Raw genomic sequence first — 19,310 nt, 5'->3', positions numbered from 1 at the left:
ATACCCACATAAAATAACACACACCCAAAATAATACCCACATAAAATAACACACACAAAAAAATACCCACATAAAATAACACACACACAAAAAATACCCACATAAAATAACATACACACAAAACAATACCCACACAAAACAACACACACACAAAACAACACACACCCAAAACAATACCCACGTAAAATAACACACACACAAAACAACACACACACACAAAACAATACCCACATAAAATAACACACACACAAAACAATACCCACACAAAACAACACACACACAAAACAACACATACACAAAACAATACCACATAAAATAACACACACAAAAACAATACCCACATAAAATAACACACACATAAAATAATACCCACATAAAATAACACACACACAAAACAATACAAACACAAAATCAGTTCTAAAGCAGTTCTAGAGGTGAGCGAAGGATGCTGGCGGAAACGCATCCACTCGCCCCGCCCACCCACCCACTCGCCCCGCCCACCCACCCACTCGCCCCGCCCATCCACTCACTCACCCACCCACTCGCCCCACCCACCCACCCACTCGTCACTCAGCGAGACGGTGGCGGTGCGGCAGCTGCGGAGGAGCGCGGCCGTTCGCCCCCCACTGCCCCCCCCGCCCGCTGCTGCCCCGCGTGCACCCCGCAGGAATCACGTCGGCGTTGGCTGCTGACTGAAATAACACGCGGGGTGGAGGGGCACATGTGTAGGTGCCCGTGACACTGTTTAAAATAGTTTACAGTAAGAAATATAAAGTATATTCTTAGTTTTTTCGGTAAAGTCACGTTGAAGAGAAACAACAAAATAACAAAATATATATAAAACAATAAAAAATTCTCACGACGTTTCGACCATAAGAATTTTTTTTTTATTGTTTTATATATATTTTGTTATTTTGTTGTTTCTCTTCAACGTGACTTTACCGAAAAAACTAAGAATATGAATTACTGCAGTCACGAAAGCTTTAAATCAAAATATAAAGTAGTTATTTTGTAAATTTCCAAGTAGGAGTCTTTAACATGCAAACTGTTACAAGTGTAACACGTGTGCAAGCCCATCAATTTGCAGGCGACGTTCTAAAGGGCAATGTGGGGCATAGTCTGAATACCTTTGGCGAGATGTGAAATGTAAAATTGGGTTGGCAAAGCGATTGTCAACTTTTTGGTTTAAAAAAAAAGTTCGTCTTTATCCCCATTTGGTAGTCCGGAGATGTTGAGTGTGAGATCGGAGTGCGTTTGTCGTCCTTCCCCCGCACCATACAGAAGATAGATCCACGTTACTGTGGCGGGGATCTGTCTGTCGGTGTAACGACTACCTGGTGGCTTCTCACGAAGCGCTCCTGCAGAGATATGATATTTATTTGACCCAAGCCGGAGAGATGATGACTTTTTCAGTTTTCAGTTTTTTTTCTTCAGTTTCATTTATTTTGGTATAGCCCTGTGAGCCATTCGGCTCTTGAATCGGGTGCAACCGCAACAAACAAAAAACAAAAACATGAACAAGAAAACATCTTAAAGTGACTTTGTGACTGATTTGACATTGACCACCACTTAAACTTGAGCGCTCACGATTGGGAGCAATGCCACCAATCGTACCACGTTATGCCAGGGTGAGCAGGAAATTAATCCCACGGCTAATTAATGTGGCCGGTCGTGAGATACTGTGTGACACGCATGTACTGTGCAGCTTAATAATAATGCTCCTGCGGAGCTAGAAACTGACATTTAGCACAGATATAGTCGAATATTACTGAAAACCAACAGTTTTTGAGAGCACAATCTATACTTACGAAATTAAACTGTAATCTAGGTTCGTATCGGGAGGTCTTCTACGCTGATGAATCCAAAAATAGCATTCGCGCTTTCTGTAACTTCATGGAAGGAGTGAGTGGATATGAAGGCATGCGAAACCTGCCGCCCGTCGCGATATTGATTATTATGTACGGACAGGCATTCGGAACTGCACTTTCTTTTTCAGAAGGGAAAGAAAGATGACAATTTGGTACGAATGTAGTTGCGTCTCTATGCTCATCACCGGCCACTTTCTAAAATCTACATTTGAATAATTGAACCATCAAAAAATATTGGCCTGGTAAGTTGATTGGCTTCACTCAGTAGGTAAGATCAGCCTACACTGTGCTAAATTGATTTTGGCCCCCGCCCCCCCCCCCAACACTAAAGGCAACACGAATGGGACAGAGGCTGCTACCAGTGGTCATTTGAATGTCCTTGAAGACGAAAAAAGATTCACTAAACATTGACATTTTCATCATCAGCAGCAGGCATTGTCTATTCACTGCTGGATGGATGCATTCCTTTCCACGCATTCACTGCTTCTACCATCCAATTATCACTGCGACGGTCATTTTTTTCTTAAGTACAAATACTAAAACAATGCTTTTTTAAATTATCAAATACGTTCTGCTCGGGTATAGGTTCATATTTTCACCCCCTTCGCCGCTCTACGGGTACATGTACACACACACACGTGTGTTGTAAACCTACACACACACGTGTATTGTGAACCTACACACACACGTGTATTGTGAACCTACACACACACACACGTGTAATGTGAACCTACACACAGACACACACGTGTATTGTGAACCTACACACAGATACAGTTGTATTGTGAACCTACACACACATGTGTATTGTGAACCTACACACAGACACACACGTGTATTGTGAACCTACACACAGACACACACGTGTATTGTGAACCTACACACACGTGTATTGTGAACCTACACACATACGTGTATTGTGAACCTACACACAGACACACACGTGTATTGTGAACCTACACACACACACGTGTATTGTGAACCTACACACAGACACACACGTGTATTGTGAACCTACACACAGATACAGTTGTATTGTGAACCTACACACACATGTGTATTGTGAACCTACACACAGACACACACGTGTATTGTGAACCTACACACAGACACACACGTGTATTGTGAACCTACACACACACGTATATTGTGAACCTACACACAGACGTGTATTGTGAACCTACACACATACGTGTATTGTGAACCTACACACAGACACACACGTGTATTGTGAACCTACACACACACACGTGTATTGTGAACCTACACACACACACGTGCATTGTGAACCTACACACAGACACACGCGCGTATTGTGAACCTACACACACACACACGTGTATTGTGAACCTACACACACACACGTGTATTGTGAACCTACACACTGACACACAGGTGTATTGTGAACCTACACACACACGTGTATTGTGAACCTACACACACACGTGTATTGTGAACCTACACACAGACACACACGTGTATTGTGAACCTACACACATATGTGTATTGTGAACCTACACACAGACACACGTGTATTGTGAACTTACACACACACACGTGTATTGTGAAACTACACTGACACACACGTGTATTGTGAACCTACACACACATGTGTATTGTGAACCTACACACTGACACACACGTGTATTGTGAACCTACACACAGACACACACGTGTATTGTGAACCTACACACACATGTGTATTGTGAACCTACACACTGACACACACGTGTATTGTGAACCTACACACACATGTGTATTGTGAACCTACACACTGACACACACGTGTATTGTGAACCTACACACTGACACACAGGTGTATTGTGAACCTACACACAGACACACAGGTGTATTGTGAACCTACACACTGACACACACGTGTATTGTGAACCTACACACTGACACACAGGTGTATTGTGAACCTACACACTGACACACACGTGTAATGTGAACCTACACACTGACACACACGTGTATTGTGAACCTACACACTGACACACAGGTGTATTGTGAACCTACACACAGACACACACGTGTATTGTGAACCTACACACACGTGTATTGTGAAACTACACAGACACACACGTGTATTGTGAAACTACACAGACACACACGTGTATTGTGAACCTACACACAGACACACACGTGTATTGTGAACCTACACACAGACACACACGTGTATTGTGAACCTACACACACACACACACGTGTATTGTGAACCTACACACGTGTATTGTGAACCTACACACACACGTGTATTGTGAAACTACACAGACACACACGTGTATTGTGAACCTACACACGTGTATTGTGAACCTACACAGACACACACGTGTATTGTGAACCTACACACGTGTATTGTGAAACTACACACACGCACCTGCTATTTATACCCGTAGTGACCGCTGTCACATACACTCATAGGCCACAAGTATAGTCCACGCACATACACTTACAAAGATCACTATACAAAAACACAAACCCCCCACATAGCCTTCAACAGACCGCTGGGGCCAGTGCTGTTTGCGAGCAGCTATGAAGGCCGGCACGGCAGACGAAGGGTGAGTGGCCAACACCACGCCCGGCCGCCTTTGTCTTCCCAGCGCCAGGTACTCATTTAAGGATGAGTCGACTTAGGGGAGGCCCTCGACTGGATTAGATATTCATCACCGATGTCGGCCATAAGTGGGAATCGAACTTGTGCGACTGGGTTCACAGTTCACTGCGCTACCCACGACACCTTCACTCGTCACAATACACGGATGACGACACAAAGACAACAATCCCCCGCATAGCTGTGAGAGGCTTTAGGAGCAACTCCTGTTAGCGAGCAGCACCTATGAAGGCCGCCACTACACACGAGGGGGTGGGTGGCCAGCAACCACGCCCGGCCGCCTTTGTCTCCCCAGTGGAGATGTTTACTACACACCGCACCATGTACTCATTGGAGGATGAGTCGATCGAGGGAAAGAGGCTCATGACCTGTTTAGATAATCGTCACTTTACAACAACAACTGCCATTCGCCACTAAGTGGCGGTGACGTCACCACGACGCTTGTGCCAGGCTATGTGCACCCTGAGGCCACGTGAAGTGTCGAACGCCCGCTGGCAGGAGGTCACGGGGCAGACCCAGGTGCCACGGGTCGACTGACTGAGATGACTGGCTGATGCACCACCTGTGCCCCCTACTGTGCCAACCTGCTGTGCTTTAGCCACCCGGCGCTCCGCTCGTTGTTCTGAGCGTCGCTCCTCCGCCCTCCGTTGTTGTTGGAGGGCGACTACCTCTAACTGCCCAGTAGCATCCTTCACGAGCCTCCTCCACAGAGGCCGATCTTGACACCGCTGGTACCAGTCATCGGCAAGTCCACTCAGCTCCACGTCCTCCTGTACCACATCACTCCATCTCTTCTCTAGCCCGTGCCGCGCCCGCTTAGCCCCCTCAATCCGGCCAAACAAAAGCTGTTTCGGTATGCGGTGGCTGGGCATGCGGGCTACATGACCCAGCCATCGCAGCCTTGCCTGCCAGAGGATCTCACCGATGGGACCCTGCCCAGATCTTTCAAGGATTTGTGAGCTCCTCACACAATCCAGTCTGGTTAAACCCAGGATGGATCGTAGGCAGGCCAGCCTAAATGTTTCTAACCGGTGAAGATGTTCCATTAGGGGGGTCCACGTTTCGCAAGCGTAAAGAAGGGAGGGAATGACCGTGGCCGAGAAGACCTGAAACTTAGTGCGGAGCGACAGACCAGGTAGCTTCCACACAGCGTTACGCAACCGATGAAAAGATATTGCCGCTCGACTGATTCGGAGTGAGACCTCTGCTGTTAAACTGGAGCCAGTCATAAGCACACTGCCCAGGTATGGGAAACTCTCCACTCTCTCCACAACTGCCCCATCACCGATTGTGAGTTGTGGGGGTGGAGTGTCCGATGGTACAAAATACCCAGGCAGGTGCTTAGTTTTGGTGGGGCTGATGGTAAGGCCCCACCTCTTAGTGGCACGCTCCAGTCTCAGCAGCAGCGTCTCCAACTCCTCCTCTGACTGAGCAGCTATTACCAAATCATCAGCATACATAACGTGGTTGAGCAATAGGGAGCCATCCCTTGACCGCACCCGGGCATCGATTAGCCTCCCATTATATCTGTACCATATGGAGATTCCCCCGGTACAGCTATTGAAGGCTTCACGAACTACGTGGTCAAAATAGATGTTAAATAATGTGGGAGCCAGAGGACATCCCTGTCGCACCCCAAGGTGTACAGGGAATGGCTCTGACTCCCGGCCACGTAGTTTTATCCGGGCCCGCTCATCATCATGAAGGTCCTTAATGATCGTGAGCAGAGGGTCAGGTACTCCAAAAGCACGAAGAACGACCCAGAGCCCAGGCCTACTGATGGTATCATAGGCCTTGACCAGGTCAATAAAGCAGAGATGTAGGTCTTGTTGGAATTCCCTACACCTCTGCTGTAGCAGATGGACAGAAAATATGGCATCTGTGCAGGACCGCCCTTTCCTGAAAACCACGTCACTTTACACGCACATATACACCTACATCGGGTGTGATGACGCACGCCTTGTGACTCGGATTAAGGGTTGGTGGACCATGCAGGGATTGAGCCTGTGTGAAACAGACACCATCCAGGCAAAACGTGGTTGTTTCTCTCTCCGTAGGAAGCAGTACAACAGGTCGCTGTGTAGGATATCAGTGTGGCCTTGTTGGTATCCAGTGTATCCCTGTCTGTGTGTGTGGGTTTACTCAAAGGCACCTGACTTGCTACTCTCCCACACGCACACTGAGAGACTCTTCTTCCTCAACAAGGACGGACTCTCCAGACATTCTAACGCAGAGCCATATACAAATTCAGTGGAGACTTGAGGCTGTCACTAATAATTACTTGATTATCCTCGATACGCCTATACACACACATGTCCATGCACACGAGTGTGTATACACACACATCTCTGCACATGAGTGTGTATACTCCACCAACACACACACATGTCCATGCACACGAGTGTGTATACACACACATCTCCGCACGTGTGTGTATACTCCACACACACACATCTCTGCACACGGGTGTGTATACTACACACACACATCTCTGCACATGAGTGTGTATACTCCACACACACACATGTCAATGCACACGAGTGTGTATACACACACACACATCTCTGCACATGAGTGTATATACTCCACACACATGTCCATGCACACGAGTGTGTATACACACACACATCTCTGCACATGAGTGTGTATACACACTCACACATCTCTGCACATGAGTGTGTATACACACACATCTCTGCACATGAGTGTGTATACTCCACACACACACACATCTCTGCACAAAAGTGTGTATACTCCACACACACAAACACATCTCGGCACATGATTGTGTATACACACTCACACATCCCTGCACATGAGTGTGTATACTACACACACACATCTCTGCACATGAGTGTGTATACTCCACACACACACACATCTCTGCACGTGAGTGTGTATACACTCACACATCTATGCACATGAGTGTGTATACACTCACACATCTCTGCACATGAGTGTGTATACTCCACACACTCACACATCCCTGCACATGAGTGTGTATACTCCACACACACACATCTCTGCACATGAGTGTGTATACTCCACACACACATCTCTGCACATGAGTGTGTATACTCCACACACACACATCTCTGCACATGAGTGTGTATACTCCACACACACATCTCTGCACATGAGTGTGTATACTCCACACACACACACACATCTCTGCACATGAGTGTGTATACACACTCACACATCTCTGCACATGTGTGTGTATACTCCACACACACATCTCTGACATGAGTGTGTATACTCCACACACACACATCTCTGCACATGAGTGTGTATACTCCACACACACACATCTCTGCACATGAGTGTGTATACACACTCACACATCTCTGCACACGAGTGTGTATACACACTCACACATCTCTGCACATGTGTGTGTATACTCCACACACACACATCTCTGACATGAGTGTGTATACACACACATCTCTGCACATGAGTGCGTATACACTCACATCTCTGCACATGAGTGTGTATACTCCACACACACACATCTCTGCACATGAGTGTGTATACTCTACACACACACACATCTCTGACATGAGTGTGTATACTGCACACACATACCACTGCACCAGTGTATGCATACTCCACACACACAATCCACTGTACATTAGTATGCATACGACACACACACCCATACACAGCAATGCACGAGTATGTATCATGCAGTACTCAAACACAATCTCATTTACACTCCACACACACCCATGCACATTAGTATGTGTACATATGGTTAGAATAAGTATTAGAATATTAATGCTTGAGGAATCCGATGAGCTATAAAGCTCTTTTTCACAGATGTCCAGCAGTATGCATACATATCCCACACACACACTCCGAGGCACATTAGTATACATACTCCACACATCGCAATGCATGAGTATGTATACTCTATAACTGCACACACACACACACCTAGACAATTACGTACCCTGCACACACGCAGGATATTACCGTATTTACAGAATTATATGACGAATCGGAAAGGAAGAAAACTTGTGCTCAGTGTCAATAAAATTACGAAAATCTGGTCAAACAAAAATCCCCCGTGTAGCCTTAACAGACTGTTGGGGCAAGTGCTGTTAGCGAGCACCTATGAAGGCCGGCACGGCACACGAGGGGGTGGGTGGCCAGCACCACACCTGGCCGCCTTTGTCTCCCCAGTGACGATGTTTACACACCGCACCAGGTACTAATTTGATGCTGAGTTGACCTAGAGGGAGGCTCAGGACCGGTTCAGATAATCGCAACCGCTCTTGTTGGCCGCGAGCGGGAATCGAACCCGGCTCATAGCCTGGTCTCATAGCGCAGCGTAGCGCTAACCGCTGCACCACCGCTCCCTACCCCCCACACACAACGCACGGCACGTGCCGGTGACTGTGGCCGATCGCGTGGGCCGCACAGACACGCACCGCTGCGCCGTGCGGGGGAGCTCACTTCGTAACGCGGGCACGTCCTCCTCCTCCTGCACCCAAAGACTCCTCTCTCGCTCTCTCGCTCTACCAACCCCCCGTGTGCGTCGTTCCAAAGGGCCCAGCCGAACTACCCACGGTAGCATCGCGAGCGTGTGCGTAACGCAACAACAACAGCAACAACAACAGCTACAACAACAGCAACAACAACAGCCGTTTGGGGTTAGCGGTCACCGTCGCGGACAGAATTATAAGGTCACACGATGCTTACGGACCACCTCCGAGACAAGCGCCGTGTGGCTGCGGCTGTAGGGGAATGTGCAAATGTAACAAAAACCCATCTCTAACCTATTGTTTTGTTTGTTGTTTAAATGTGTAAGGGTGGTTGAGTTGTGGTTGGTTGGGAGGGTGGATTTGTGAAGGGCCATTATGAATGTAGAGGCGAACTCTCACTTCCAGCTCGACATCATTGGCATTCAACTCCAGAACACACTGCCACCGCTGCTGCTGCTGGCTGCCGTCATCATATCAGGTGCCTGGCGTTAGTTGCAGCGATGTACAGCCACAACACGTTCGTGCGAATGATTGCTGAATAGAATAAAAAACAAAATGCAACACCGAAACCAGGAGGCATTGTGATGAGACGTCAGTCAGTCAGTGTGTGTGTGTGCGCGTTACGCATTGTTAACGATCACTGCAGCACGCCTCGCGGCGTAACAGATGAAACACAATCGGCAATTCAACGGCGAGCAGGGGATGACGACCGCCACATACACTTGGAGGAGTTTTGTTTTAAATTTTCAATAGTTAAATAACACCGCAACATTTGCGTCGTCTGTGGCCACAAGCGGCCACATGCTGCAATGAGACGCGTGTGTGTGTGATGATATCTCGTGTGTCTGTGTGTGTGTCTGTGTGTGTGTCTGTGGTTGTGACCGTGTGTGTGTGATGATATCTCGTGTGTCTGTGTGTGTGTCTGTGTGTGTGTGTCTGTCTGTGTGTGTGTGTCTGTGTGTGTGTGATGATATCTCGTGTGTCTGTGTGTGTCCGTGTGTGTGTGTGATGATATCTCGTGTGTCTGTGTGTGTGTGTCTGTGTGTGTGTCTGTGTGTGTGACCGTGTGTGTGTGATGATATCTCGTGTGTCTGTGTGTGTGTGATGATGATATCTCGTGTGTCTGTGTGTGTCTGTGTGTGTGTGATGATATCTCGTGTGTCTGTGTGTGTCTGTGTGTGTGTGTGTGATGATATCTCGTGTGTCTGTGTGTGTGTGTCTGTGTGTGTGTCTGTGTGTGTGACCGTGTGTGTGTGATGATATCTCGTGTGTCTGTGTGTGTGTGATGATGATATCTCGTGTGTCTGTGTGTGTCTGTGTGTGTGTGATGATATCTCGTGTGTCTGTGTGTGTCTGTGTGTGTGTGTGATGATATCTCGTGTGTCTGTGTGTGTCTGTGTGTGTGTGATGATATCTCGTGTGTCTGTGTCCGTGTGTGATGCTATCTCGTGTGTCTGTGTGTGTCTGTGTGTGTGATGCTATCTCGTGTGTCTGTGTGTGTCTGTGTGTGTGAGATGATATCTCGTGTGTCTGTGTGTGTCTGTGTGTGTGTGATGCTATCTCGTGTGTCTGTGTGTGTCTGTGTGTGTGTGTGATGATATCTCGTGTGTCTGTGTGTGTCTGTGTGTGTGTGAGATGATATCTCGTGTGTCTGTGTGTGTCTGTGTGTGTGTGATGCTATCTCGTGTGTCTGTGTGTGTCTGTGTGTGTGTGTGATGCTATCTCGTGTGTCTGTGTCTGTGTGTGTGTGATGCTATCTCGTGTGTCTGTGTGTGTGTGTGATGATATCTCGTGTGTCTGTGTGTGTATCTGTGTGTGTCCGTGTGTGTGTGATGCTATCTCGTGTGTCTGTGTGTGTCTGTGTGTGTGTGTGTGTGATGATATCTCGTGTGCCTGTGTGTGTCTGTGTGTGTCTGTGTGTGTCTGTGTGTGTGTGTGATGATATCTCGTGTGTCTGTGTGTGTCTGTGTGTGTCTGTGTGTGTGTGTGTGATGATATCTCGTGTGTCTGTGTGTGTCTGTGTGTGTGTGAGATGATATCTCGTGTGTCTGTGTGTGTCTGTGTGTGTGTGTGATGCTATCTCGTGTGTCTGTGTGTGTCTGTGTGTGTGTGAGATGATATCTCGTGTGTCTGTGTGTGTCTGTGTGTGTGTGAGATGATATCTCGTGTGTCTGTGTGTGTCCGTGTGTGTGTGATGCTATCTCGTGTGTCTTTGTGTGTGTCCGTGTGACGTGATGCATCACAGGTGCTACTCGCTAACAGCACTTGCCCCAAAAGTCTGTTGAGGCTATACGGGGGGTCTTTGTCTTGTACGTGTCTCTGTGTCTCAATATCTCTCTCTGAATGTGTCTGTGTGTGTCGCGCGCTGCGCGTGTCTCACTGTACGCATCTATGCCTGTGTCTGTGTGTAACTCTATGTCTGTCTGAATGTGTGTGTGTCTATGTTGGTATCTGAAGATGTACGCATGCGTCTGAATGACGATGTGTCTGTGGTATGTCTGAACGTGTCTGTGCGTGTGTCTCTGTGTCTGTGCGTGTGTCTCTGTGTCTGTGCGTGTGTCTCTGTGTCTGTGCATGCGGCTCTGTATTTGTGCGTGTGTCTCTGTGTCTGTGCGTGCGTCTCTGTGTCTGTCCGAATGTCTTTTTGTGTCCGTCTCTGCATGTGTCTATTTGTGTCTGATTGATACTGTCTTTATATGGTATCTATGTCTGTATGTCTGAATATGTGTCTGTCTCAGTCATGTGCATGCCCGTGTCTAACTGACACCTCGTCTACGCGTTGTGGTCTGCACGTCTATCAGAATGGCTTGGCTCTGAGTGTCCGTCCGCGCGTGTGTCTATGTGTCTGTACGACATCGCGTCTACGCGTTAACGTCCCCGCGTCTTTCTCAACGTGTCTGTGTGAACGTGTCTATGTGTCTGTGTGAACGTGTCTGTGTGTCTGTGTGAACGTGTCTGTGTGAACGTGTCTGTGTGTCTGTGTGACCGTGTCTATGTGTCTGTGTGTCTGTGTGAACGTGTCTGTGTGAACGTGTCTATGTGTCTGTGTGAACGTGTCTGTGTGAACGTGTCTGTGTGTCTGTGTGACCGTGTCTATGTGTCTGTGTGTCTGTGTGAAGGTGTCTGTGTGAACGTGTCTGTGTGTCTGTGTGAACGTGTCTGTGTGAACGTGTCTGTGTGTCTGTGTGAACGTGTCTGTGTGAACGTGTCTATGTGTCTGTGTGAACTTATCTGTGTGTCTGTGTGAACGTGTCTGTGTGAACGTGTCTGTGTGTCTGTGTGAACGTGTCTATGTGAACGTGTCTGTGTGAACATGTCTGTGTGTGAACGTATCTGTGAACGTGTCTATGTGTCTGTGTGAACGTGTCTATGTGAACGTGTCTGTGTGAACATGTCTGTGTGTCTGTGTGAACGTGTCTGTGTGAACGTGTCTGTGTGAACGTGTCTGTGTGTCTGTGTGAACGTGTCTATGTGAACGTGTCTGTGTGAACATGTCTGTGTGTGAACGTATCTGTGAACGTGTCTATGTGTCTGTGTGAACGTGTCTGTGTGTCTGTGTGAATGTATCTGTGTGAACGTGTATGTGTGAACGTGTCTATGTGTCTGTGTCTATGTGTCTGTGTGAACGTGTCTGCGTGAACATGTCTGTGTGAACATGTCTATGTGTCTGTGTGAACATGTCTGTGTGAACGTGTCTATGTGTCTGTGTGAACGTGTCTGACTGAACGCGTCTGCGTGAACGTGTCTATGTGAACATGTCTGTGTGAACGTGTCTGTGTGAACGTGTCTATGTGTCTGTGTGAACGTGTCTGTGTGAACGTGTCTGCGTGAACGTGTCTATGTGAACGTGTCTGTGTGAACGTGTCTATGTGTCTGTGTGAACGTGTCTATGTGTCTGTGTGAACGTGTCTGTGTGAACGTGTCTATGTGAACGTGTCTATGTGTCTGCGTGAACGTGTCTGTGTGTCTATGTGAACGTGTCTGTGTGAACGTGTCTATGTGAACGTGTCTGTGTGTCTGTGTGAACGTGTCTGTGTGTCTGTGTGAACGTGTCTATGTGTCTGTGTGAACGTGTCTATGTGAACGTGTCTGTGTGAACGTGTCTATGTGAACGTGTCTATGTGTCTGTGTGAACGTGTCTGTGTGAACGTGTCTGTGTGTCTGTATCTGTGTGAACGTGTCTGTGAACGTGTCTATGTGTCTGTGTCTATGTGAACGTGTCTGTGTGAACGTGTCTGTGTGACCGTGTTTCTGTCTATGTGTCTATGTGTCGGTGTGAACGTGTCTGTGTGTCTGTGTGTCTGTGTCTATGTGTCTGTGTGAATGTGTCTATGTGTGTGTGTGTCTATGTGTCTGTGTGTGAATGTGTCTGTGTGAATGTGTCTGTGTGTCCATGTGTTTGTGTGTCTGTGTCTATGTGTCTGTGTGCCTATGTGTGTCTGTGTGAATGTGTCTGTGTGTCTGTGTGTCTGTGCGTCTGTGTGAATGTGTTTGTGTGTATATGTGTCTGTGTGAATGTGTCTATGTGTCTGTGTGTCTGTGTGAATGTGTCCGTGTGTCTATGTGTCTGTGTGTTTGTGTGTATGTGTGAATGTGTCTGTGTGAATGTGTCTGTGTGTTTGTGTGTGTGTCTATGTGTATGTGTGTCTGTGTGTCTGTGTGAATCTGTCTGTGTGAATGTGTCTGTGTGTGTGTCTATGTGTATGTGTGTCTGTGTGTCTGTGTGAATGTGTCTGTGTGAATGTGTCTGTGTGAATGTGTCTGTGTGAATGTGTCTGTGTGAATGTGTGTCTGTGTGAATGTGTGTGTGTCTGTGTGTCTATGTGTCTGTGTGTCTGTGTGTTTGTGTGTCTGTGTGTCTGTGTGAATGTGTGTGTGTGTCTGTGTGTCTGTCTGTGTGTATGTGTGTGTGTATGTGTGTGTATCTGTGTGTATGTGTCTGTGTGTGTCTGTGTGTTTATGTGTCTGTGTGTCTGTGTGTGTCTGTGTGTTTATGTGTCTGTGTGTTTATGTGTCTGTGTGTCTGTGTCTGTGTGTCTGTGTGTCTGTGTGGCTGTGTGTGTGTGTCTGTGTCTGTGTGTGTGTCTGTGTGTCTGTGTGTGTGTCTGTGTGTGTGTGTCTGTGTGTGTGTCTGTGTGTGTGTGTCTGTGTGTCTGTGTCTATGTGTGTGTGTGTTTGTGTGAATGTGTGTGTGTCTGTGTCTGCGCGAGAGCCACACAACAGCGCACCGGCCGTGTTGCTCCTCTTGGTGCTGCCCGCCTCGGTGGGCGTCTCCAGCGGCCGCTTGCGGGAGTCTGGAGGGTCGAGCTCCAGGGCCAGTTCGAGCTGCTGCTGCTGCTGGGATGTTGCGGGGCTGGCCATTGTGATCATTGCCGCTGCCGCTTGCTCTCTCCCTCCCTCTCTCTGCCGCTCGAGCCGAGAGCCGAGCCGAGAGCCGAGCCACTAGCGGCGATGCCCGGGCCACGATGTCCCCTCCTCTACCCCTCCCCTCTCCTCTCCTTGGACTCACGTCCCCAGCAGCCCGTGGACGTGACGAGGAGCCGCGGCTCTGCGTGGCCCCTAGCAGGCGAGGGGACACGCACACACGGGGGCGGAGGGGGGTGGCTCGAGTTGAGTTATGACGCCCAGCGGTGAAGACGTAATCCTCGCCGAGCCAAGTGCGCGCGCGAGAGAGAGAAAGAGAGAGAGAGCCGTGGTACAGGAGGAGATGAGGAGGAGGAGATGAGGAGGAGGAGACGGAGCCGTTACCGCATGCACAGTGCGGGCACGTGCTAACATTTACCCTTACCGCGGTCGGGCTACACGAGCAGAATTCACAATGCACCCTGACCGTACCATTGCGCCTCCTGCACCCAGGGATCTGAGATTATCACACGCGGCGCCGCGCGCGCGCTCAAGAAACGCCGTCGATGAACTCGCCGCTGCGCCCGGCAACACGACGCACGGGACGCGCGCGCGCGCGTTCGCGTCGGTGACAAATATCGACGCGAGTTTCACTTTGACGCAAGTTACAAAACAAAATGTTTGCCCTCTTTGTTTATTTATTTATATACTTTTGTCGCCACGGTACCCGCTGCATCGCAACGCGAACCGCTCAGCGGCGGCAGTGGCTATGCTGCCTCCTACCGCATCGCAAGACGCAGCCTCCGGCAGTCGGATCACGCGGCATCCATCACCACCTGGCATTCAAACCACGCGCGGGAGAACATCTCGTGCGTCTGGGGGGTGCCGCTCAGCGATGGTGTCGGTGCGGCGCTGCTTGAATCCGCCGGAATCAGCTGAGACGCTCGATTCGAATTCCGACTCGAAGCCACGTGCCGCCGGCGATTGAACCGGCGGGCGGAGTTGGCAAAGCGCGAGCCGAGTCGATGATCTGAATGCGGTCGCCGGTCGGAGTGCACAATGACATGTGGATACGTGAGCCGCGATCTAAAACAACGACAACAATGGCCTTCTCGCATGTGCCGATCGCGATGAGATCACGGCACAGATATCGAGGCGGCTGCCATTGCCACTGACGTCTGTGCAGCTGGGCGTGTGGGGACATGCAGGGCCCTCTGGTCCGGATGGGAGGCACTGGAAGAGAGCCCCGGCAATGAAGAGTGACCACATCACCTTCCGCTCGCAGGCACGGCACGGCGATGGGTTGCACGCACTGCGACTTCTACATTCCAATCTGGCTCCCGACGCCAATGAGCACGAATGAGATTAGCGAGGGGAGAACTAAAAATGCAACTAAAATACAGGATTATATCTTCTTTGGTTTTTTCGGTAAAGTCACGTAGAATGAGACTAAAGTAATAAAATAACACAATAAAATTATCGCGACGTTTCGGCCACAACGCAAGCGGCCGTCTTCCGAAACGTCGTGAGAATTTTATTTTGTTATTTTATTATTTTATTCTCATTCTACGTGACTTTACCGAAAGAACCAAAGAAGATGAATCCTTGCAGTCACGAAAGCTTTAAATCGAGGATTATATCTATTACTGCCTTTACAATTCGTTGTAATTGCATCAACAAGGGTCGCTTATTTATGTTTTCATAGTCAGGACAGCCTATGAAACAAAGTAGGTACGTCTCTGAAAACGCATGCTGCCACTCTGGACAGAAACCCTAAAAGTTTGCGGTGATTGAGAAATAAAGCGGTACCGGAAGCCCACGCAGAGGCAGCACCCAAGCCAGCATCCACCACCCATGTCCCGACAGAGGCCCGCGGCCGGACCGTCTGGGCCTCCTCTTGTACGTTTGTTTGGTGAACCTCATTCGCGCCGTAACGTAGCCAACCGCGCTAACCGGAGGTGCGGGGGAAGGAGAAGCAAACGAACAGACGCAAAAAGACAACTGTTCTCAAGAAATGAGTATTCAATCTCGAGGATTTCAAAGTGCACTGCCTCCTCCTGCACCCACGAGATTCTCGAGCACAGGGAAGCCGGTGTGAAGCTTCTCATTTAATTCACTCATTTTAGTTTTTAGTATCCGCAAGGGAGGCCCCACTCGGGTTACGAGGACTCTTTTTCAGGAGCGACCTGCATTGGGTTGACTGGAGCAGACGGAGGTCTTAGTTGGCTCAAGATGAGAAGGCGATTGCTCCTGTTGACACTCCGGCTGTTCCAGATGCCATAATATTTGAAAGCAGAACGTTTTGCTGGTTGGATGGCAAGCTGTCGCGCGGGCCTTCAGCCACGATCTTGCGCGCTGAACCCGGCAGGCTGCCCTGGTTAGACTTCGGTACATGATGAATCGCACTAATTGGTGACCGGGGGAAGAACAACAAACTAAACACGAAAATCCATGTTTTTTTTGTGTTAGATATAGTAAATATATAACTGTGTCGTTAAACCCGCCACCACCCGACACGGCGAACTAGTAAGGGTTGTCACGTAAACAGAACGTGCCCGATTCGTCACTAGTACAGCACTAACCGGTGTGTTGGAGAGCCAAGCCACAACATTTACAATCTGAGTACGACGTTTCGCCAGTAATTACAACTAGCTTCATCAGGCGGCAGTCAAATGTCGGGTGGTAGCGGGTTTAACGACACATTTAGATATTTACGCGATCTAACCCCAAAAAAACCTCTATTATGGATGATATTGGTCGCGAAAGCCGACGACGTGTTAAACTAAACACAACAAGCAGTTAGTTTTCAATCTAGATTTAAACGTGCATAGCTCCAGTCAAGGACATGAGACAAAACTAAACTAAACGTTTTTATTTTGCCACGTAAGGCCCACTGAGCTGTACATATTGTATAGCTCTTTTTAGCAGAATGCGACCTGCCCATCACAAAGGATGACTTATCGTATGGACATTTACAAGAGCACAATACTCTAAAGACGCTGTTTTCGAAAAAGAAACCCGGAGAACCCGGATAAAAATCCACGCGAACCACGGGGTAGAACTCCAAATAAACAGCGATAGGCGTCGTCAGGGTCGGGATCGAACCGGAGACCTCCTGCATACCAGGCGAGGGAGTTAACATCTCCTCGTCACCGAGGCAGCCTCCCTTGTTGCGTTGCTGCCCGAATTTTTTGAACGGAGGATCTCGGCGATGGCAGCTCGCCGAGATCCCTCAAGTCAACCCGGAGACTTCGATCAGTGGCGCAATAATGGCATCGTAACGACGACACATCGTGGCGTTGAGGTGTCGGGACCGAACCCACGTCCTCCTGCACACCAGGCGAGAGAATTCACATCTCGCCATGGGGGCAGAGCACAGGGGACCTGTGTGTTGTCTGCACAGTACAGGGGACCTGTGTGTTGGCTGCACAGTAAGGGGACCTGTCTGTGTGTTGGCTGCACAGTGCAGGGGACCTGTGTGTTGGCTGCACAGTAAGGGGACCTGTGTGTTGGCTGCACAGTACAGGGGACCTGTGTGTTGGCTGCACAGTGCAGGGGACCTGTGTGTTGGCTGCACAGTAAGGGGACCTGTGTGTTGGTTGCACATTAAGGGGACCTGTGTGTTGGCTGCCGTTCACGAAGGCAGTGGACTGACCACAGTACTACTACACCCTGGCTTTTGAGAATGTACCTGGTGATATCTGCAGTGTATTGTTTCGAGATTAACAGGAAGGTGGAGACGATGTCCAATGCACCCGTGGGCGCCTGGGGTGCTCACTCGGCCCATTTTCCCAGGAGGCTGCAAGAGATCTGTTTTGGGTAGATTTACCAAAACTCCACCTGAACTGGAGTCTTTGGCAGAGCTGACCTGGTGGTTATAGTGCCTCATCAACAACTACTGCACAGGCTTTCGGAGATTGTGCAGTATGTGGCTCCACCAATGTTTTCGAGACGTCACCACGTGTTGTTCGGCAAGATGTCCCACGTTTCGCTCCGCGTGCCGGGAGCTGCTTCAGGAACTGAATTCAGTTTAATTTTAAACACTTCATGCCGAACTGCGTGCGGAACAACACACGCAAATAAAAAAAAACGGGAATCTATCCAGCCTCCACATTAACAGTGGTGAATGTGTTGCCACGCCAATTATCCGCTACAATTGAGGGCCCTGGCCACACTGCTGTGCTAGACTGGCGGGAGACGGCCGCTCCGCCGAATGTTGACAATTGGAGATGTGTCCGCCACATCCGAAGGCAACTCGCCAGCGTGTCTTTGGGTAAATTGCTGCCGTTTAATTCCATCGTTGAACAACGTGGGTGTGCGTTATCGCAAACCTCGCAGTACATTGCGTGTCTTTTCGTTTCCCATGTTATAATTCACGACGTTTTAACAGTTGGCTAATGACGCCTCGCTGGTTGTTACAGGCAGCTGCCGCAAATGTAAACCTGTCCTCCACTGCTCTCCGTCCCAGCGGTGTGCTGAAGGAGTAACACATTGGCACGTTTGTTTACTTGGCAATTGCATTCATTCGCTGTGTCGGGTGGAGGAGGGTTTACGACACAGTTTTCTTACGCGATATGAGTAAAACAATTAAGAATAATAATTGAGTCATGAATCAATATGGCACTCTTCCACTGCGTACGGTGCGAAAGACGTTCAAAACAAAGTACATGCATAACACTAGTCACGAAAGCCGACGTGTTAAATGTATTTCTCTAATCACCTGAGAAATCAAGAGACCAGGATGGGCCTCATTTGCAATAGTTGCCTGTGTCACCAAAATCAACTTTAACTTGGACACTTCAATAATTGCTCTGCAGCATTTTGGTTTCTTGTTTGCACTGCTGCCTCTGATTCGTCTCTCGCTTGTACGAACTACTGTTGAACCCTAAAGGGAAACCACTACAACGACATACACGTGTGTGGTTCCTGAAAACGCGCACACCCATTTGGAATACCGGTGTGTTCTCCTATAACGTGTATTTTCATAACGCGAATTAG

At 48.8% G+C, this 19,310-nt stretch overlaps 1 protein-coding gene across 4 annotated transcripts in view; it reads right to left on the bottom strand.

Annotated features, from left to right (window-relative positions):
* The window catches only part of LOC116947154 (RNA-binding protein Nova-1-like), a 61,033-nt gene extending 45,531 nt beyond the window's left edge, over nucleotides 1-15,502 (bottom strand). The window contains exons 1-2 of one of the 4 annotated variants that reach the window (XM_032962591.2): nucleotides 15,096-15,502; nucleotides 14,198-14,528 (exon numbers count right to left, since the gene is read on the bottom strand). In XM_032962591.2, coding sequence (XP_032818482.1) covers nucleotides 14,198-14,339 — 142 coding nt within the window. In that variant the 5' untranslated portion in view covers nucleotides 14,340-14,528; nucleotides 15,096-15,502. The other 3 variants (XM_032962593.2, XM_032962594.2, XM_032962590.1) reach the window with 3 other exon arrangements.
* Between the last annotated feature and the right edge of the window lie 3,808 nt (nucleotides 15,503-19,310).

Source organism: Petromyzon marinus, chromosome 29, assembly GCF_048934315.1.
Source record: "Petromyzon marinus isolate PM22_M1 ecotype Great Lakes invasive population chromosome 29, UKy_Petmar_22M1.pri1.0, whole genome shotgun sequence".
In the NCBI taxonomy this organism is placed as follows: domain Eukaryota; kingdom Metazoa; phylum Chordata; class Hyperoartia; order Petromyzontiformes; family Petromyzontidae; genus Petromyzon; species Petromyzon marinus.
The sequence above is the reverse complement of the archived record's forward strand: the minus strand, read 5'-3'. Positions and strand labels throughout refer to the sequence as shown.